This window comes from Hyla sarda, chromosome 4 (genome assembly GCF_029499605.1).
Source record: "Hyla sarda isolate aHylSar1 chromosome 4, aHylSar1.hap1, whole genome shotgun sequence".
Taxonomy (NCBI): domain Eukaryota; kingdom Metazoa; phylum Chordata; class Amphibia; order Anura; family Hylidae; genus Hyla; species Hyla sarda.
Window position 1 is genome coordinate 383,699,434 of NC_079192.1, and position 24,263 is coordinate 383,723,696.

The window sequence follows — 24,263 nt, forward strand, 5'->3', positions numbered from 1 at the left end:
ATGGGAGATGTGGCTGGCATCTAAATATAATAGGGGAGATTTATCAAAACCTGTCCAGAGATAAAGTTGCCCATAGCAACCAATCAGCTCACTGCTTTCATTTTTAGGAAGGCCTCTGAAAAATGAAAGAAGCAATCTGATTGGTTGTTATGGGCAACTGGGCAACTTCTCCTTTGCACAGGTTTTGATAAATCTCCCCCAATGTGCTTTATTTAAATATATTGCCAATATAGTCGGTAATAAAATCCAGTCTCTGAGCAGGGCCCTCGCTACATAGATAATGATATATATAGGTTAAAAGCAGTATAACATATTGTAACATAAAAAAATGGTTTTAAAAAGATGGTACCAGTCTACCAGACAGGGAAAAAGTTAGAATCACTTGTAAAATGATGTATAATAAAAATAGAGTAAAAATAGTAGCAGCGCTGTAAATACTGTAAGGAATGAGCACGATGAAATATAGCGTTGTGCAGATTGGCACGGGTACATGCTCACAGCGCACCCGGCCTGGTAGAAATACCTGCAGTCTTCTTAGGTGTTTGTTCCGTCTTTGTTGTGGATATCCTGGCAGGAAGGTCTATGGTGACAGGTGGCTCGGAGCTGCGTCCGGCACTGGATGGATGAGTTGACAGTAGCGGGGATGTGGGATGGCAGGAGCCGGGATATGCAGATCACTCGCTGCGGCCGCTTCCTTGTGCTGTGGCAGTTACTCAGTGAATGGTGGTCCGCTGAGCAGGGGACTCCAGCGCTTGAGAATGGAGAATCAATCCTTGTCAAGAGTTAGAAACAGCAAAGTGGATTGCTGGGTGATAGCTAATGCCCAGACATGTTTAGGGGAGAACCCCCTTTTTCAATGGCAAAAGTGCCATTGAAAAAGGGAGTTCTCCTCTAAATGTATCTGGCTATTAGCCATTATCACTGTAGCGAGGGCCCTGCTCAAAGACTGAATTTTATTACCGACATTAAGGGGCATTTATGAAAGTTTGCTTAGGTATGCTTTTTTTTAGTTGAATTTTTTTCACTTCCATTCTGCTTACGCGCGACAAATTTACTACATTGTCGCACGGCGTTAATAAATTTTTCGCAGGTAAGCAAAAGCGGGAGTTTTCCGCACATACGCGAAATCACCACTCAGTTTCTGTTATTTACTTGCGAGCTGGTCAAGCTTTGTATTTAGTCGAAAACTGGGTAACGGGGTGTTTTTACTAGTGTTCAGTACACCCATATCTAGTTATTTAATATATTTTACTTAGCAATGTCTAAAGTGGGTGGTAAACACAAATAAACACACAAATAAAGAAGAGGAAACACTGGGAACATTAGAAAACATTGCTAGGCAACACCATCAGGCAATTACTCAATGTTCTCGCAGTCACTTTACCAACAACCCCCCCCCCCCCCCCAAAAAAAAAAAGTTTAAAATAGGTCAGAGTTTAAAGGGTTACTCCACTTGAAAAAAAAATTGGGGTAAATCAACTGGTGCCAGAAATGTAAACATATTTTTACATTTCTTAAATGTAAGAATCTTAATCCTTCCTGTACTTATCAGCTGCTGTTTTGCACCCCTGGAAGTTCTTTTCTTTTGGAATTACCTTTCTATCTGACCACAGTGCTCTCTGCTCACACCTCTGTCCATTTTATGAACTGCTCAGAGCAGGATAGGTTTTCTAGGGGATTTTCATCTACTCTGGACAGTTCCTAAAACTGACAATGGTGTCAGCAGAGAGCACTGTGGTTAGGCAGAAAGAACATTTATAAAGAAAAAAATGTCGTGTATCATACAGCAGCTGATAAGTAATGGAAGGATTAAGATTTTTGAAAACAAGTATTTTACTAATGTGTTTAACTTTGTGGCCCAAGTTTAATTACCAAAAAAAAAACATGAGGGGTACCCCTTTAAGGTGTCATGGAAGCTTGAGGGGTGTAAGAAATTTGATAAGTGCCTATAGAGCAAAATGAAAAATAAAAATGTCCAAGAAGAAAAATAGAAAGTCGGCACTGCCGCCTACCAAAAAGCCGGAGGTGGTGTGAACTGTAACCAAGGCTCGGTCATCCAGATGTAACCGTGTTCACACGGTGCTCAATCCCCAGAAGTAAAGACAATCCAATATCAAGAAAGAAGCAAGCGGGAGGCACTCGTGGATGCTACACGTAGAATTTATTCAGGTCCGGTCACAGGATACAATCAGCCAACTAGCCGTTTCACGCTAAATGTGCTTATTCATGACCTCATAAATAAGCACATTTAGCGTGAAACGGCTAGTTGGCTGATTGTATCCTGTGACCGGACCTGAATAAATTCTACGTGTAGCATCCACGAGTGCCTCCCGCTTGCTTCTTTCTTGATATTGAAAAATAAAAATGTTTATACAACTTGGTCAGAACACTGTATGTTAATAATGTATCTACTTTCAAATTATTTCCTGGCTAAATGATGACTGACATACCATAATGTCTTGTTTGTACCAGGAATGCTGCTTTTCAACATACAATACCATAACCAGTTCTATTGGAGCCTAACACAGTAGTTGAAAATGCGATCTGTACTCAGCTCATTATCTCATTACAATAATAATTTGTGTATTTTGAATTTGTCAACATTGCTAATTACTTCTAATTTTCTTTGTAGTGTAAGAGAAGAGGGAGGATTTCAGCTGTAGGTCCAAGATATTGAGACCCGGCCACAGGTATTAGATGCATAAATATATGATTTATTTTCAAAATATCCTATTTTATTGTGATAGCCTGGGGGAGTAGGGTATATGGGGTGTAGCTGTGCGGTGACTAAAGGGTGTCTGGTTAACCCTTTCTATTCGTGACGCCAGGGTGAGGGCTCCTCTGTAATGCTTGTCCTACCGCCACCCTTCCCAAGAGCGATAGGGAGGTAGAGAATAATTGAATGTCCACAACCGGAGAGTTTGCTGAAAACAGTTGGAACTTTTACTGAAGATTTTATGCAAGCTTCATAACAGGAACAGTCTCTATACATGCAAAGTCTCTCAGAGATTGATAGTGGTTGGGACCTTAAGCGTTTTAGAGTCCTTAGACTGATATGCGCTGTTCCACTGGATTTAGGGGAATTAGTTGGGGTCCAGTAGTCACGCTAGCTTTAGTGGGGATTAGTTTAGAACTCACGGTTTAGTTTAGTGCTGAGGCTGGCAGCTTTTCTGGCCTAGCGTGTCTTCGAAAGTTGCGCAGATCCGTCCTGCTAGTCCGGTATCCACGAGAGCAGCAACCCAAGAAAGTGATCATTGGCTACAGCTTCCTTATATGGGCAGGGGCTGGACTAGAGCTAATTGGTCCAATACTTCTGTCAATCACCTTCACATAGAATTATGGGTAGCATGTAACAATTGTAACAAAATAATTTTTAATTTTTAACTAATAATTTTCAAGAATTATACTTTCATATACAATGCATTTTATTTTTCTGTTGTAACAAAATGATTTTAAGTTTTTAAATTATAATTTGTTTTAATTCTTCCGATAATAAAAAAAAAAATCTGGAAAAACGAAAAATTTTTTTTCAATGACTTCAAAATTTCTGGACATTTTACATTTCTAGTCTGCTGCCCTTTTTGAGACCTGCAAAAAAGTATATAGTCAGCAAATAGACTGAACACTACATTTGACTTATTAAACTCAATGGACTTTCTGCCAATATGCCATGGTATATAGCAGCATAATTCTTTTTATTTTTTTTAATTTTTTTTTACAAAATGTGGATATATAACTCTAACATATTAGTGAAATTAAACGTGAACTCATCTTTATCATGGTTACATACAGAAGTAGCATTTTTGGGCTCTCCTTCTTTACTTTCGGATCTCCTACTTTACTTTTTTTTCTTAAATGGGCACTGTCACCAACTTTATTTTTTGATATGTTGTAGTACTTATGTACTACAACATATCTGTAATATATTTTCATTATTTATTTTTTCATTTTCATGGTGAATTTTACATTTGAAAACCAGCCACTAGGGGTCTCCCTCCTAGTGGCCGGCTGCAGTATGGCGTGACGTCACGCCTGAATTCAGACCGATTGCAGCGGGTCAATCGGTCCTAATTTATTTACACTGCGCTCGCTCCCTGCCTGTCAATCAGACAGGCGAGAGCGAGCGGATTGGCTCCCTGGCCACTCCTCCCACATTGGCTCCCCGGCCATGTCGTCGCCGCTGCCCCTACACGCCCGCTTCCGGACTCTGCAGTATCAGTAAGTATGGAGGAGAGATGTTTAGGGGAGTTGGTGGTTATAACAGGGGTTGTAGGAGACTGGGGTTCCGGGTTTCAGAACAGGGGAGGGGGGTGACGGAGGGAACGGGGGTAGCGCCGCATGGCACTAACTTATAGTTCATCTACACAGGGTGCCTCCAGCTGTTTCACTACTTCAACTCCCAGCATGCCCTGACAGCCTATAGATGTCAGGGCAAGCTGGGAGTTGTAGTGGTGAAACAGCTGGAGGCACTCTATGTAGATGAACTAAGGGCGGAAGTGTCGGCCCCAGCAGGCATCAGTGACGTCGCGCCTGCTGGGGAAGTCTTCCTGGTAGTGTGCACACTACCAGGTAGACAAAAAGGCATTTTTAATATAGTAAAAAAAAAAATTAACAGCAGGGAGGAGGTTAGGGATAGATGAGCAATAGGCAGGGACAGAAAAAAAAATATATGGGATGGTGGGAGCTACTCTTTAACCCTTATAGCAGTTAGAGCTCTAACTCCCCCTGTACGTACATACCCTTAAAACTGCTTCATCCTCCAATCCCCAGGAAGAACCCTGCTTTTCCTGACTCATATAGACTTAGCTCATTGCTGACATGTAGTGTGATGCTCTTAGCAAGAGCTCTAGTGAATAGAATAGCATCTGTAATATCTGATCTGATCCATGCAGACCAGTCTGGCTTCATGCCCAATAAATTCACGCCCATTAATCTTACTGTAGAAGGCTGTATCTGCAGCTACGAAGGAGTGGTGGGGGCTGCACAGCCATCGTCTCCCTTGACCCTTCCATTGCTTTTCATATCGAGTGATTTTTGGGGCGTAATGCGCAGAATGGGGTCTGGACCCTATTTCATGGCTTGTTATAAATATATATATATATATATATATATAAATATATATATATATATATATATATATATATATATACATAAACAGGAGCCAGAACAAGGGCTAACGGGGGACTCTCTGGAAAGTTTGAAATCAGAACATGGTAGGGGTGCCCTCTGTCCCCACTTCTCTTTGCGATCGAAGAGTCACTGTCTAGGACACAGCACCTCTCTTATGTTTAATTAAAAGGGCATTGTCTGATCCAAAAACCTTTTATATGTTGTTACTGAATGAAAATTAAAGACATTTTGTAATATGGTTGTTTAAAATTTTTGAATATTTAATAAAGAAAACGGCTCCTGAAAATCCGGCCACTAGGGGTCACCATACTTACTGGGACACTAACCAGTCCTACAGCAGCATCGGACTTGTCCATGAGTCAGACTGGCCTGCTCCTCCAACATCTGTGTCCAATCCCACCCACTCCCGCAGAAATTCTGGGCTAGTAATGGTGGCCATGTAGTTGCTGTACTGAACAGATATGCCAATCAGGAGCCTTAGAAAGCTGTATATGTCATTCAGACCCTGTAATGACTCATAATCATTGAGCAGATATGCCATATAGGGGCCTGGAAACCTAGGTGAGACACCTGAATATCAAATCTGTATTCTCAGGAACTATATACACTGTATAAGTCAAGCAGTACAATACATGCCATTATGTGTGCACAGGGAACTGTTGGGCACTATGGACTCAAATCAGACAGTATATGGGGGCATCTTCAAGTATTAGACAGCAGTAAGTACAGTACACATGACATGTTATCTTGGCACAGGGCACTATATGGTGTAAAGTCTAGCAGTGTATGGTGAAACCCTAAGGTGGCTGTGTAGTGTGCCTGGTCCTTGAGTTGACTTTAATTGGAAGTCCTTCTAACCCTTAAAGGGTTACTCCAAAGAACTAAACCCATAGCCCATCCTTTCCCTCTCACCAACCTATTTATTTGTCTAAATATCATTCATTAGGTATATAGAGCAGTTTGCTCTTTCAGCTGTCACTTAAATGCAGGGAGTGAGAGAAATATGTCATAATCCTGCTGGTCTCTCTGCAAACCCCTCAATGAGACCTAGCCCCCAGCATCCTGGAAGACAAACACCACATGATTTCTGGCTTCACAGACACCCCACCACTCCCCTCCCTGTGTGAGGATCTTGCAGGCAGAGAAGCCCATTCTCCTCAGCATATAACACTGCTCTTTTCCTGTTGTAGATCTTATCACTGACTGCTGCCATTCAGGAAATAGCATGATTTATTGCTGGGGGGGGGGGGGGGGGGGGAGGATAGTTTAAAATAAAAGACATGTACAGCGGGTGCTGCTGACAACAACACAGCATGCACACAGATAGTAAGAACAATTGGCTGGTAGCCATTACACAGAGCCGCACTGACTGCTGGGAGTTGCAGTCTGGGATGCAAGAAAAAAGAATACTTATGAAACAACAGGGGCCACAGGAGCTGGCAGATAACATAGATAACTACAGGGGACACAGAACAGGTATTATAGTGGCTTTGGGGCATTTTTATTTTTATTAACTTCCCCGGGCACCCCTTTAAGGCAGTGTGTCTACAGTGTGTCTGCAGCTGTTGCAAATCTACAACTCCCAGCCTGCCTGGACAGCCTTGGCTGAAGGTGAACCTGAACAGCCCACCGGCGCAGCACTGTCACCAGCCAATCACAGTCAAGATGACATGACCGTATAGCAGGGGGTGGAGTCAGCCGGGCGCTGGACACTAGAGGCTGCACACAGCATGCCTTTAGTGTCTGACCCTATTCACTTACAATGTTCATTTCTTGAAATTCTGCATTGGATACGTAAAGTAAGAAGTCATCGGAAATGTCGTCTATTGATTCACACAATTTGTGTTGACTTGGATTGTGACTTGAGTTGCGCAAAACATGGTAAAAAATTAGCCAGTGGTGTGCATAGAATAAAAGGGGACTCCGATTGTTGCCCATAATCGGGGGATTTCCCCATTCTGCTCTGTTCCTTTACCTTTTACCCATTGCACCCCCTGGTTTGGTTACAGGGCAGTTCCTATGGAGAGGGGAGCAAACCACAACTGGGCCCCTGGTTCCAAGGGCTCCATAGCAGCTACATATAAGCTCCTACTAAATATGTGATTGCGTTTATTCAGCAGCTGAAGCAGTGCTATAGCCCTAAGCATTACTGCAGGTATCACTAGGGCCCAGTACACACCGTACAGGACCATAACAACCAGAAATATAGAATAAATTCCACAATAACAATAACAAAGTGCTGTGTTGTTCCGCGCAGTGTCCAGCAGGGGGAGACAGCAGTCAGCGGCCTCCGCGGCCTGAGCTCCGGACCGTACAGCCAGGAGCAGCTCGGGAGCTGTCACCGGGACTCTGCTCCTCCTCACCGACCTCCACACCGAGCACGGCACCGGGACGGGCTGAGGACAGCTCCCCGGCCGCTCAGGATGTGGCTGAACCCGGAGGAGGTGCTGCTGGCCAACGCGCTGTGGGTGACCGAGAGAGCCAACCCGTTCTTTATCCTGCAGAGGCGGCGGGGACACGGCAAAGGCGGAGGCCTGACAGGTGACAGCGGGGCCGGGGAGGGGGACTGTCCACAGCACGGGGCCGCTACAGTGTCAGCATGGCGGAGAGTCCTCACTATAAACACTGCCCCTCTATATACAGACACTGCCCCTCTATATATACAGACACTGCCCCTCTATATACAGACACTGCTCCTCTATATATACAGACACTGCCCCTGTATATACAGACACTGCCCCTGTATATGTACAGACACTACCCCTCTATATACCGACACTGCCCCTCTATATACCGACACTGCCCCTCTATATATACAGGCACTGCCCCTGTGTATATACAGACACTGCCCTCTATATATACAGACACTGCCCCTGTATATATACAGACACTGCCCCTCTATATACAGACACTGCCCCTGTATATATACAGACACTGCCCCTGTATATATACAGACACTGCCCCTGTGTATATACAGACACTGCCCCTCTATATACCGACACTGCCCCTCTATATACCGACACTGCCCCTCTATATATATACAGGCACTGCCCCTGTGTATATACAGACACTGCCCCTCTATATACAGACACTGCCCCTCTATATACAGACACTGCCCCTCTATATACAGACACTGCCCCTCTATATACAGACACTGCCCCTGTATATATACAGACACTGCCCCTCTATATACAGACACTGCTCCTCTATATACCGACACTGCCCCTCTATATATACAGGCACTGCCCCTGTGTATATACAGACACTGCCCCTGTATATATACAGACACTGCCCCTGTGTATATACAGACACTGCCCCTGTGTATATACAGACACTGCCCCTCTATATACAGACACTGCCCCTCTATATACAGACACTGCCCCTGTATATATACAGACACTGCCCCTGTGTATATACAGACACTGCCCCTGTGTATATACAGACACTGCCCCTCTATATACAGACACTGCCCCTCTATATACAGACACTGCCCCTCTATATACAGACACTGCCCCTGTATATATACAGACACTGCCCCTGTATATACAGACACTGCCCCTCTATATACAGACACTGCCCCTCTATATACAGACACTGCCCCTCTATATACAGACACTGCCCCTCTATATACAGACACTGCCCCTCTATATACAGACACTGCCCCTCTATATACAGACACTGCCCCTCTATATACAGACACTGCCCCTCTATATACAGACACTGCCCCTCTATATACAGACACTGCCCCTCTATATACAGACACTGCCCCTCTATATACAAACACTGCCCCTCTATATATAAACACTGCCCCTCTATATACAGACACTGCCCCTGTATATATATATATATATATATATATATATATATATACATACAGACACTGCCCCTGTATATACAGACACTGCCCCTGTATATATATATATATATATATATATATATATATACAGACACTGCCCCTGTATATACAGACACTGCCCCTGTATATATACAGACACTGCCCCTGTATATATACAGACACTGCCCCTGTATATATACAGACACTGCCCCTGTATATATACAGACACTGCCCCTGTATATATACAGACACTGCCCCTGTATATATACAGACACTGCCCCTGTATATATACAGACACTGCTCCTGTATATATACAGACACTGCCCCTGTATATATACAGACACTGCCCCTGTATATATACAGACACTGCCCCTGTATATATACAGACACTGCCCCTCTATATACAGACACTGCCCCTGTATATATACAGACACTGCCCCTGTATATATACAGACACTGCCCCTGTATATATACAGACACTGCCCCTGTATATATACAGACACTGCCCCTGTGTATATACAGACACTGCCCCTGTGTATATACAGACACTGCCCCTCTATATACCGACACTGCCCCTCTATATACCGACACTGCCCCTCTATATATATACAGGCACTGCCCCTGTGTATATACAGACACTGCCCCTCTATATACAGACACTGCCCCTCTATATACAGACACTGCCCCTCTATATACAGACACTGCCCCTCTATATACAGACACTGCCCCTGTATATACAGACACTGCCCCTCTATATACAGACACTGCTCCTCTATATACCGACACTGCCCCTCTATATATACAGGCACTGCCCCTGTGTATATACAGACACTGCCCCTGTGTATATACAGACACTGCCCCTGTGTATATACAGACACTGCCCCTCTATATACAGACACTGCCCCTCTATATACAGACACTGCCCCTGTATATATACAGACACTGCCCCTGTATATATACAGACACTGCCCCTCTATATACAGACACTGCCCCTCTATATACAGACACTGCCCCTCTATATACAGACACTGCCCCTGTATATATACAGACACTGCCCCTGTATATATACAGACACTGCCCCTGTATATATACAGACACTGCCCCTGTATATACAGACACTGCCCCTGTATATACAGACACTGCCCCTGTATATACAGACACTGCCCCTGTATATACAGACACTGCCCCTGTATATACAGACACTGCCCCTCTATATACAGACACTGCCCCTCTATATACAGACACTGCCCCTCTATATACAGACACTGCCCCTCTATATACAGACACTGCCCCTCTATATACAGACACTGCCCCTCTATATACAGACACTGCCCCTCTATATACAGACACTGCCCCTCTATATACAAACACTGCCCCTCTATATACAAACACTGCCCCTCTATATATAAACACTGCCCCTCTATATACAGACACTGCCCCTGTATATATATATATATATATATATACATACAGACACTGCCCCTGTATATACAGACACTGCCCCTGTATATATATATATATATATATATATATATATATATATATACAGACACTGCCCCTGTATATATACAGACACTGCCCCTGTATATATACAGACACTGCCCCTGTATATATACAGACACTGCCCCTGTATATATACAGACACTGCCCCTGTATATATACAGACACTGCCCCTGTATATATACAGACACTGCCCCTGTATATATACAGACACTGCCCCTGTATATATACAGACACTGCCCCTGTATATATACAGACACTGCCCCTGTATATACAGACACTGCCCCTGTATATACAGACACTGCCCCTGTATATACAGACACTGCCCCTGTATATACAGACACTGCCCCTCTATATACAGACACTGCCCCTCTATATACAGACACTGCCCCTCTATATACAGACACTGCCCCTCTATATACAGACACTGCCCCTCTATATACAGACACTGCCCCTCTATATACAGACACTGCCCCTCTATATACAGACACTGCCCCTCTATATACAGACACTGCCCCTCTATATACAAACACTGCCCCTCTATATACAAACACTGCCCCTCTATATATAAACACTGCCCCTCTATATACAGACACTGCCCCTGTATATATATATATATATATATATACATACAGACACTGCCCCTGTATATACAGACACTGCCCCTGTATATATATATATATATATATATATATATATATATATATACAGACACTGCCCCTGTATATATACAGACACTGCCCCTGTATATATACAGACACTGCCCCTGTATATATACAGACACTGCCCCTGTATATATACAGACACTGCCCCTGTATATATACAGACACTGCCCCTGTATATATACAGACACTGCCCCTGTATATATACAGACACTGCCCCTGTATATATACAGACACTGCCCCTGTATATATACAGACACTGCCCCTGTATATATACAGACACTGCCCCTGTATATATACAGACACTGCCCCTGTATATATACAGACACTGCCCCTGTATATATACAGACACTGCCCCTGTATATATACAGACACTGCCCCTGTATATATACAGACACTGCCCCTGTATATATACAGACACTGCCCCTGTGTATATACAGACACTGCCCCTGTGTATATACAGACACTGCCCCTGTGTATATACAGACACTGCCCCTGTGTATATACAGACACTGCCCCTGTGTATATACAGACACTGCCCCTGTGTATATACAGACACTGCCCCTGTGTATATACAGACACTGCCCCTGTGTATATACAGACACTGCCCCTGTGTATATACAGACACTGCCCCTGTGTATATACAGACACTGCCCCTGTGTATATACAGACACTGCCCCTGTGTATATACAGACACTGCCCCTGTGTATATACAGACACTGCCCCTGTGTATATACAGACACTGCCCCTGTGTATATACAGACACTGCCCCTGTGTATATACAGACACTGCCCCTGTGTATATACAGACACTGCCCCTGTGTATATACAGACACTGCCCCTGTGTATATACAGACACTGCCCCTGTGTATATACAGACACTGCCCCTGTGTATATACAGACACTGCCCCTGTGTATATACAGACACTGCCCCTGTGTATATACAGACACTGCCCCTGTGTATATACAGACACTGCCCCTGTGTATATACAGACACTGCCCCTGTGTATATACAGACACTGCCCCTGTGTATATACAGACACTGCCCCTGTGTATATACAGACACTGCCCCTGTGTATATACAGACACTGCCCCTGTGTATATACAGACACTGCCCCTGTGTATATACAGACACTGCCCCTGTGTATATACAGACACTGCCCCTGTGTATATACAGACACTGCCCCTGTGTATATACAGACACTGCCCCTGTGTATATACAGACACTGCCCCTGTGTATATACAGACACTGCCCCTGTGTATATACAGACACTGCCCCTGTGTATATACAGACACTGCCCCTGTGTATATACAGACACTGCCCCTGTGTATATACAGACACTGCCCCTGTGTATATACAGACACTGCCCCTGTGTATATACAGACACTGCCCCTGTGTATATACAGACACTGCCCCTGTGTATATACAGACACTGCCCCTGTGTATATACAGACACTGCCCCTGTGTATATACAGACACTGCCCCTGTGTATATACAGACACTGCCCCTGTGTATATACAGACACTGCCCCTGTGTATATACAGACACTGCCCCTGTGTATATACAGACACTGCCCCTGTGTATATACAGACACTGCCCCTGTGTATATACAGACACTGCCCCTGTGTATATACAGACACTGCCCCTGTGTATATACAGACACTGCCCCTGTGTATATACAGACACTGCCCCTGTGTATATACAGACACTGCCCCTGTGTATATACAGACACTGCCCCTGTGTATATACAGACACTGCCCCTGTGTATATACAGACACTGCCCCTGTGTATATACAGACACTGCCCCTGTGTATATACAGACACTGCCCCTGTGTATATACAGACACTGCCCCTGTGTATATACAGACACTGCCCCTGTGTATATACAGACACTGCCCCTGTGTATATACAGACACTGCCCCTGTGTATATACAGACACTGCCCCTGTGTATATACAGACACTGCCCCTGTGTATATACAGACACTGCCCCTGTGTATATACAGACACTGCCCCTGTGTATATACAGACACTGCCCCTGTGTATATACAGACACTGCCCCTGTGTATATACAGACACTGCCCCTGTGTATATACAGACACTGCCCCTGTGTATATACAGACACTGCCCCTGTGTATATACAGACACTGCCCCTGTGTATATACAGACACTGCCCCTGTGTATATACAGACACTGCCCCTGTGTATATACAGACACTGCCCCTGTGTATATACAGACACTGCCCCTGTGTATATACAGACACTGCCCCTGTGTATATACAGACACTGCCCCTGTGTATATACAGACACTGCCCCTGTGTATATACAGACACTGCCCCTGTGTATATACAGACACTGCCCCTGTGTATATACAGACACTGCCCCTGTGTATATACAGACACTGCCCCTGTGTATATACAGACACTGCCCCTGTGTATATACAGACACTGCCCCTGTGTATATACAGACACTGCCCCTGTGTATATACAGACACTGCCCCTGTGTATATACAGACACTGCCCCTGTGTATATACAGACACTGCCCCTGTGTATATACAGACACTGCCCCTGTGTATATACAGACACTGCCCCTGTGTATATACAGACACTGCCCCTGTGTATATACAGACACTGCCCCTGTGTATATACAGACACTGCCCCTGTGTATATACAGACACTGCCCCTGTGTATATACAGACACTGCCCCTGTGTATATACAGACACTGCCCCTGTGTATATACAGACACTGCCCCTGTGTATATACAGACACTGCCCCTGTGTATATACAGACACTGCCCCTGTGTATATACAGACACTGCCCCTGTGTATATACAGACACTGCCCCTGTGTATATACAGACACTGCCCCTGTGTATATACAGACACTGCCCCTGTGTATATACAGACACTGCCCCTGTGTATATACAGACACTGCCCCTGTGTATATACAGACACTGCCCCTGTGTATATACAGACACTGCCCCTGTGTATATACAGACACTGCCCCTGTGTATATACAGACACTGCCCCTGTGTATATACAGACACTGCCCCTGTGTATATACAGACACTGCCCCTGTGTATATACAGACACTGCCCCTGTGTATATACAGACACTGCCCCTGTGTATATACAGACACTGCCCCTGTGTATATACAGACACTGCCCCTGTGTATATACAGACACTGCCCCTGTGTATATACAGACACTGCCCCTGTGTATATACAGACACTGCCCCTGTGTATATACAGACACTGCCCCTGTGTATATACAGACACTGCCCCTGTGTATATACAGACACTGCCCCTGTGTATATACAGACACTGCCCCTGTGTATATACAGACACTGCCCCTGTGTATATACAGACACTGCCCCTGTGTATATACAGACACTGCCCCTGTGTATATACAGACACTGCCCCTGTGTATATACAGACACTGCCCCTGTGTATATACAGACACTGCCCCTGTGTATATACAGACACTGCCCCTGTATATATACAGACACTGCCCCTGTATATATACAGACACTGCCCCTGTATATATACAGACACTGCCCCTGTATATATACAGACACTGCCCCTGTATATATACAGACACTGCCCCTGTATATATACAGACACTGCCCCTGTATATATACAGACACTGCCCCTGTATATATACAGACACTGCCCCTGTATATATACAGACACTGCCCCTGTATATATACAGACACTGCCCCTGTATATATACAGACACTGCCCCTGTATATATACAGACACTGCCCCTGTATATATACAGACACTGCCCCTGTATATATACAGACACTGCCCCTGTATATATACAGACACTGCCCCCGTATATATACAGACACTGCCCCCGTATATATACAGACACTGCCCCCGTATATATACAGACACTGCCCCCGTATATATACAGACACTGCCCCCGTATATATACAGACACTGCCCCCGTATATATACAGACACTGCCCCCGTATATATACAGACACTGCCCCCGTATATATACAGACACTGCCCCCGTATATATACAGACACTGCCCCCGTATATATACAGACACTGCCCCCGTATATATATACAGACACTGCCCCTCTATATACAGACACTGCCCCTGTATATATATACAGACACTGCCCCTGTATATATACAGACACTGCCCCTGTATATATACAGACACTGCCCCCGTATATATACAGACACTGCCCCCGTATATATACAGACACTGCCCCCGTATATATACAGACACTGCCCCCGTATATATACAGACACTGCCCCCGTATATATACAGACACTGCCCCCGTATATATATATACAGACACTGCCCCTCTATATACAGACACTGCCCCTGTATATATATACAGACACTGCCCCTGTATATATATACAGACACTGCCCCTGTATATATACAGACACTGCCCCCGTACATATACAGACACTGCCCCCGTATATATATACAGACACTGCCCCTCTATATACAGACACTGCCCCTGTATATATATACAGACACTGCCCCTGTATATATATACAGACACTGCCCCTGTATATATATACAGACACTGCCCCTGTATATGTACAGACACTGCCCCTGTATATATATACAGACACTGCCCCTGTATATATATATACAGACACTGCCCCTCTATATATACAGACACTGCCCCTCTATATATACAGACACTGCCCCTCTATATATACAGACACTGCCCCTCTATATATACAGACACTGCCCCTCTATATACAGACACTGGAGCACTGCCACTCTATATATACAGACACTGGCCCCGTATATATATATACAGACACTGGCCCCGTATATATATATACAGACACTGGCCCCGTGTATATATATATATATATATATATACAGACAGTCCCGGGAGCTGTGCAGCTCCTATGGGGATATTCTCCCATCATGCACAGCTCCCGGGACGTGACATCATCATTGAGCAGTTAGACAGAAAACTTCAGAAGCTAATAACTATTGGAAGGATTAAGATTTTTTAATAGAAGTAATTTACAAATCTGCTTAACTTTCCAGAGCCAGTTATATATAAAAAGGTTTTGCCTGGAATACCCCTTTAACAATGGTAGAAAACTTCTGTTCTATCTTTATTACAAATCGGGTTTTATTCATTTTGTTCCCTTTGGCGCATCACAAATAACTGGGAACATTCTCATAAATCCAGTGCACTTATTATATTGACCTTAAAGGAGATCTCCGGTGAAAATGAACTTAACCTCTATCCACAGGAGAGGGGATAAGTAGCTGCTCGCGGGGGCTCCGACTGGTAGGGCCGCCCGCGATCACTAGGACTGGCCCCGGCGCGCAGTGAGCTGCTGCAATCGGCACGTGCTCCATTCATTTCTATGGGTTCGCCGAAAAGACCCCAGTACATCTCTCGGGCAATGTCAGCGCTCCCATAGAAATTACTAGAGCGAGTGCTGTCTACCAGTAGACGACAGCGCTCCTCACTGAGTGCCGGGGTCCCATCCTGGAGAGCGCTGAGGGCCCCAGCTCAGCCCCACTGAAGTGAATAGAGCTAAACTGCAATACCAGACGCAGCCTATGGTCAGATATGGTGCTGTGTCTGCCTTTCTTTTCCTTTCCTGGACAAACCCATATTGGCGGCACTCCTTTAGGGTTAAAGGGGTACTCCGCCCCTAGACATCTTATCCCCTATCCAAAGGATAGGGGATAAGATGTCAGATCGCCGCAGTCCCGCTGCTGGGGAGCCCTGGGATTACCGCTGCGGCACTGCGCTCTCATTACAGCACAGAGCGAGTTCACTCTGTGTGTAATGACGGGCGATACGGGGGACGGAGCAGCGTGACATCATGGCTCCGCCCCTCGTTACATCACGGCCCGTCCCCTTAATGCAAGTCTATGGGAGGGGGCGTGACAACTGCCACGCCCCCTCCCATAGACTTGTATTTAAAGGGGCGGGCCGTGATGTAACGAGGGGCGGAGCCGTGACATAACGATGCTCCGGCCCCTGTATTGCCCGTCATTACGTGCAGAGCTATCTCGCTCTGTGCTGTAATGATAGCGGGGTGCCGCAGCGGAGATCCCGGGGGTCCCCAGCAGCGGGACCCCGGCGATCTGACATCTTATCCCCTATCCTTTGGATAGGGGATAAGATGTCTAGGGGCGGAGTACCCCTTTAAAGAGAAGTCATCTATTTTACAGACCTGCTTGTAAAACTGTTATACTTGGGTGTATATTGGATTTATGTGTGCACTTACCGAATAGGTGACCTTTGTGAGTAATTCTCAGTGTATCGTTTTTAGTGCACGGCTTACACAATACATCCACGTGACCGGCAGAGATAACTGGACGTCATTGTTGGTCGTACTGACTGTTTCCTCTTCTGTTCTCTAGGTTTGCTAGTGGGGACTCTAGATGTTGTGTTGGACTCGAGCGCCCGGGTTGCTCCTTATCGAATATTGCATCAGACCCAAGAATCGCAGATCTATTGGACAGTGGCTTGTGGTAGGTTTAAGAGGAAAACATGAAAAAAGAAAAGATGGAGTGCCTGAGTAAGAAAACGAAATTCACCCGCTGAACTCACTGACGCTCTGGTTTCCCCAGCAGAAGTGCTGCGATGACATTGTACATGTGACCCTACTGCCAATCACTTCCCACGTGCACATGCTGGGAGAGACCATTGAGGCAGGGGTTGGCTGCAGCATCACGTGCTCCATACGGGGACATCCAGCACTTTAGGTGGAGGAATCCAGGGCTACAGCATTTCTGTAGCGACACCAAGCAGAGAAATTGGTATACTTTTTTTATTTTTTTTAATTAGTTTACATTTTTTAACCCATTCCCTGTCAATATGCAATTTTGTAAAAAGACTGGAAAGCACCCTTTAAATCTATATCACTGCCCACAATCTTTCTACTGCTATTCAAGTCAGCATGTGGATGGATTTCTCTATCCCCGAACCCCTAGGGACACAAGCATAGGAGCTTCTCCAACCTGTATATTAGCCTTAAGGGTGCGTTCACACGGAGTAATTCAAGAGGAATTTACTCCAGTAATTCCTCTTGAATTCTCCGCTCCAAATTAATGCACATCCCCTCTGCCCATTGACTTTAATGTTATTTCCACTGTCCTGTTCACACTGCGGAAATTCTGCTAGCGGAATTCCGACGCTGAATTCCGTTCCGCTTGAAAAATGAGCATGTTCATTCTTCAAGTGGAATCCGCTAGCAGAAATCAATAGAAGTCAATGGTAAAAAAAAAACTCCGCCCGACATCGTTTTCGCGCAGAATTTGCGCGCAATTCACGCGGAAATGGCTGAAAGACCCTTCACCCAGCAGCGGGACCCCTGCGACCAAACATCTTATCTCCTATCCTTTGGATAAGGGATAAGATGTATAAGGCCAGAATACCCCTATAGCAATGAATTTATCATGTTTTTTGGTGCTTTTTTTATTTTTTATTTTATTTATTTTTTAAACATGTAGCAGGGGTACTTCAAAGCAATATTCCCACAAATTCAGTAGGATCGGATGACTGTGTAATATGTATTGACCATACCCGGTAGATAGTGTTGGAGGAGAGCTGGATTGAGCATATTAAAATACTTACTTTGAAGGTAAACTGGGGGCAGAAGAGTTTTTCACCTCTCTATTGAGAACACAGACACACTTGGGTGTAAAGACTAATGCTTTAAGGGTCTATTCACAAGCAGAATTTCTGCCTCAAATTAAAGCACATAGACTTCTATGGGATTCCGCACTCCCATTCACTCTTCTATGGGATTCCCCACTCCCATTCACACTTCTATGGGATTCCGCACTACCATTCACTCTTCTATGGGATTCCGCACTACCATTCACTCTTCTATGGGATTCCACACTACCATTCACACTTCTGAAATTCCGCAAAGCGGAATTTCAGAAGTGTGAATGGTAGTGTGGAATCCCATAGAAGTCTATGGGCTTTAATTTGAGGCGGAATTCCCAATCAGAAATTCCGCCTTGTGAATAGACCCGAAAAGTGGCTCCTGCTTTCCCGCACCTGTCCTGTCCTTGTATTACAGTAAATGGATGGTTGGTAGGTGATACTAAAATGACTTCACTATAGTGACCTCTGTAGGGAAATGTCAGGCTGATCTCATCTTCTAGATTATGGGAAATTCATTGATTCAGGGGACTACTTAAGGGACTGGGGGGGGGGGGCTGTCAATCAAGCTGAGGGGGCGTGATTACATCCAGAGCAGCGGGACTAGGTAAGTATATATAGTTCCCCGCCCAGGGGACTACTTAAGGGTCCGGGGGGGTCCCTTATGTACTCCCCTGGGCTGGGATCTATACTTACCTAGTCCCGCTGCTCTGGATGTAATCACGCCCCCTCAGCTTGATTGACAGCCCCCCCAGTTTGTATTTCACTGGCCTTCACAATATTATGTTAACCCAGTTGCAGTCAGGAGCATAGGTTAGAATAAGTTTCAATATGTATTCCAATATTTCAGTAGAGCACAAAAATCCTTCTGCGTACGTTCTTTGTTATTCTCCATTTGGCTGTGCTTTTATGGTTTCTCTCTCCCTAGATGGTCATAAATTGTTGCATTGTTTACTGATCACTGGCCATAAATTTCTCATTCCAGGATCATCACGAAAAGAGATCACTGAGCACTGGGAGTGGCTGGAGAACAACCTGCTGCAGACTCTCTCAATCTTTGAGAATGAAGACGACATCACAACCTTCGTCAAAGGGAAAATCCATGTAAGAATCACAGGAATATTTGCTTTGGTCTCATCTATAAAACTGAGATACACATGGAAAGATTCTTCTTTTAGTAAATTTACAATAGGAATGTTCCAGTCATTGATTAAGGGGGTACTCCGGGGAACTAAACCCATAGTCCATCCTTTCCCTCTCATCGACCTTTTTAACCCCTTAAGGACTTTGCATTTCGTTCGTTCTTTCCTCCTCACCTTTTAAAAATCATAAGCCTTTCAATTTTGCACCTACAGACATCAGTCATTTTACCAAAAAATCTACGATGTAACCAAAAAAAATCATTGTGCGACAAAATTGAAAAAAAACAAACGCCATTTTGTAAAATTTGGGGGCTTCCATTTCTACGCAGTGCATTTTTCGGTTAAAATGACACCTTCTCTTTATTCTGTAGGTCTATACAATTAAAATGATACCCTACTTATATAGATTTGATTTTGTCGCACTTCTGGGAAAAAAATCATAACTACATGCAGGAAAATTTATACGTTTAAAAATGTCATCTTCTGACCCCTATAACTTTTTTTTATTTTTCCGCATACAGGAATGTAGGAGGGTTTAGATTTTTGCGCTGTGATCTGAAGTTTTTATCGGTACCATTTTTGTTTTGATCAGACTTTTTGATCGTTTTTTATTAATTTGTTTATGGTATAAAAAGTGACCAAAATGAGCTATTTTCGACTTTTGCTACGTGTACGCCATTGAACGCGCGGTTTAATGAACAATATATTTTTAGTTCAGACATTTACGCATGCGGCGATGTCATATGTTTATATTTATTTTTATTTACACAGTTTTTTATTTTTTAAATGGGAAAAGGGAGTTATTTAAAAGTTTTATTAGGGAAGGGGTTAAATCATCTTTTTTAACTTTTTTTTTTTTGCAATGTTAAATCCCCCATAGGGGACTATAACATGCAGTACATTAATTGCCCACACTAATCAATGCTGTGCCATAGCATAGCATTGATCATTGTTTTCAGCGCTCGACTGCTCCTGCCTGGATCTCAGGCACAGAGCAGTCATTCGGCGATCGGACAACGAGGAGGCAGGTAGGGACCCTCCTCGTGTCTGTACAGCTGATCGGGACACCGCGGTTTTACCGCGGTGGTCCTGATCAGCCCAGCTGAGCTGCCGGGAACACTTTAACTTTCACTTTAGACGTGGCAATCAACCATGATCGCCGCATCTAAAGGGTCAATACCGGACATCACTGTGATCGGTGATCATTGGTCCTCGGCTACCGTTAGCCGCCAGGACCGATCCGCTATGACACGGGCTAACCGCATGACCCCGCATTATATCGCGGGAGCCGGCACAGGATGTAAATCTACATCTGCGTTGTTAAGTGGTTCATTATCAAAATATCATTCATTAGCTATGTAGAGCAGTTTTACCTCTTAGGTTGTCTAATGCGTGAAGTAAGGCAATGACATCATCCAGTCATTAATTTTGTCTCTGTCCGAATCCTTCTCTGAAAACAGACCCCACCCTCTTGAGAGACACAGACCATGTTGTTTCTGCCCTGCACTGAGTCATACTTTCTTTAGTGGTGAGAATTGGGAGGTATGTGTGGTCTCAGCCAATCACACACTGAACTTCTCTCTGCTCACAGAGCAGGAAGGTGGAGGCTGCTCTCAGAGGGAGCTGGCTTGCAAAACAGAGCTGCAATGATTGCTGGGTGATGTAGGCAAGGGTAAAGAAAGATTGGCAAAGAATATCAAGCAGCCAGAGAAGACAACAGAGGCTACATGAGCCATGCATATCAGGCGGGATTGTTTACAGGGACTATATCCAGGTAGTGTGGTGGTTTGGAGCTTCTTAATAAGTACCCCTTGAAAGGAGGGTGTTTGGGGGCATGACCTATATTTTAAGGGACACGGTGTTTGTCTTATTACCAGGCATTTTTCTACACATAATAACTGATGATATGCATTATAATAAGTGATTTAGCTCATAACCCAGCTGCATTATGGAAGATTTTCTTGCATTGTTAAGGCTTCTGTTGCATTTCCTGTTTCTTTAAATCAGGAAGATTAGGGCAACGTGATGTAGTAAAACCACAGCACTCTTGACTGATTTCCCTATGGGACTGTGGTTTACCGGTGAATTGGATTTCCCAGAGTGGTGTAGTCTTGAAATCAAGAAAAGCATTCAAGTGAAAAACATCATACATTTTTCTCCAAACCCATTTGTTTTTCTAATTATGTGGCTACAATTCAGAGAAATGTAACGGCTAATAATTGCCATAATCTATGTAGGTATGTGTATGTGATCAGTTTTTATCTATAAATGGATTTATAGAACATTTCCATCTTGATTCTGCTATTCAAGCTCCACCAAGGTTAGAAGAACTATGGTGCAGATTTACTAAAACTGTCTAATCCATAGATGGTGATAATTTAGACTAGACAGTCACCAGATTTATCACAGTGTATCAGTCTATGTGATAAATTTGGTACATCTTTAGATTTAGGCTGTCTAAATCACTTATGTGTTGACGTAAAGGGGTTGTTCTGACAAACTTTTTTTTTTTCCATTAAAGGGGTACTCCAGTGAAAACCTTTTTTCTTTTAAATTAACTGCTGGCAGAAAGTTAAACATATTTGTAAATTACTTCTATTAAAAAATCTTAATCCTTCCAGTACTTATTAGCTGCTGAAGGCTACAGAGGAAATTCCTTTCTTTTTGGAACACTGATGACATCACGAGCACAGTGCTCTCTGCTGACATCTCTGTCCATTTTAGCAACCATGCAAAGCAAATGCATGCTAAGGGCAGCATGGTGGCTCAGTGGTTAGCACTGCTGCCTTGCAATGCTGGGGACTTGGGTTCAAATCCCGCTAAGGACAACAATAAATAAAGTGTTATTATTATTATTATTATTATAATAACGTCAGCAGAGAGAACTGTGCTCGTGATGTCATTCCAAAAAGAAAAGAATTTCCTCTGTAGTATTCAGCAGCTAATAAGTACAGGAAGGATTAAGATTTTTTAACAGAAGTAATTTACAAATATGTTTAACTTTCTGCCACCAGTTGATTTAAAAGAAAAAAGGTTTTCACTGGAGTACCCCTTTAATGTGCCCAGGATGAGACCTAAACAATACAAACTTAAACTCCCCTTTCTCAATCCCCCGTAGCCTCTGGTATCAGTGTTCTCTGTCTGTGGCAAGTGACACTGCTTTTCTGAAGCTACAGATCGTAGCCTTTGCTGCCGGGGGAACTGACAGTGCCACTCGTCAATCAATGGCCGAGGTGGGACACTGCTGCGGGCAGTGATTGGCTGAGCAGCACTGTGACATCATGTTACATGGAAGCAAAGATGGGGCACAGACCGAGTCAGGAAAGTTTAAGCTTTTATTGTTTTATTTGCCATCCTGGGACATTGATTAAAAAAAAATAATTAAAAAAGGACGTGTGCTTTCTCTGAAGAAAAAAAAAGCCGCAACTCCAAAGGTTGTGTATGGTATTAAAAATAAACAAAACCTACTTTAACAGAGCTGAGCTGCAATACCAGATCCTACCAATAGACTGGTGTGGTGGGGTTTCTGGAAGAAAGCAGCCATGTTTTCCTAATCCTAGAAAACTTGTTAATTTTGTGCCAAATGTTTTCATAACCGGGGATAAGATGTCTGATTGTAGGGGTTCCGCCGCTGGGAACCCCTACGATCTCTCCTGCAGCACCCTGTGTCATCTGCTGCACAGAGCGAACTTCGCTCCGTGCCTGATGACTGGTGATGCAGGGGCCGGAGGATCATGACAGTCTGCCCGCTCAATGCAAGTCTATGGGAGGGGGTGTGGTGACTGAGGGGACGGGGCCACGACGTCACGATACTCCAGCCCCTGTATTGCCCGCCATCAGGCACGGAACAAAGTTTGCTCCGTGCAGCAGATGACACAGGATGCTGCAATAAAGATCACGGGGGTTCCCGGCGGCGGGACCCCCGCTATCGGACATCTTATCCCCTATCCTTTGGATAGTAAATCTGCCTCTATGTGTCTCCATTGCCATCAGGACTTGATTTTTTTTATTTAATTATGAAAGGGCATCATTGCTGAGGAAAACAAAAGTGTTCCACCCAAAGATGACGAGGACCCTGGCAAGTTCAAGGAAGCCGAACTGAAAATGCGGAAGCAGTTTGGGATGCCTGAAGTGGAGAAGCTGGTGAATTACTATTCCTGCAGCTACTGGAAGGGACGGGTCCCTCGACAAGGATGGCTCTACCTGACTGTCAACCATCTCTGCTTCTATTCATTTCTGTTGGGGAAAGAAGGTAAGACACATTAGGCTCATTGAATTTATAGTCTGATTGCAGACTAAAAGAAAAAACTGGATTATCCGAAATGGTGGACCACCTGTGGTTGTTCTACTGTGTATCTGAATTTTAGT

The 24,263-nt window shown here is 44.3% G+C and overlaps 1 protein-coding gene across 4 annotated transcripts in view; it reads left to right on the forward strand.

Annotated features, from left to right (window-relative positions):
* The first annotated feature begins 7,392 nt into the window (after positions 1-7,392).
* The window catches only part of TBC1D9B (TBC1 domain family member 9B), a 54,863-nt gene continuing 37,992 nt past the window's right edge, over positions 7,393-24,263 (forward strand). For 2 of the 4 annotated variants that reach the window (XM_056516999.1, XM_056517000.1), the window contains exons 1-4: positions 7,393-7,671; positions 17,502-17,612; positions 19,739-19,857; positions 23,919-24,147. In XM_056516999.1, the coding sequence (XP_056372974.1) occupies positions 7,554-7,671; positions 17,502-17,612; positions 19,739-19,857; positions 23,919-24,147 (577 nt within the window). In that variant the 5' untranslated portion in view covers positions 7,393-7,553. The remainder of the gene's footprint in view (positions 7,672-17,501; positions 17,613-19,738; positions 19,858-23,918; positions 24,148-24,263) is intronic. The other 2 variants (XM_056516997.1, XM_056516998.1) reach the window with 1 other exon arrangement.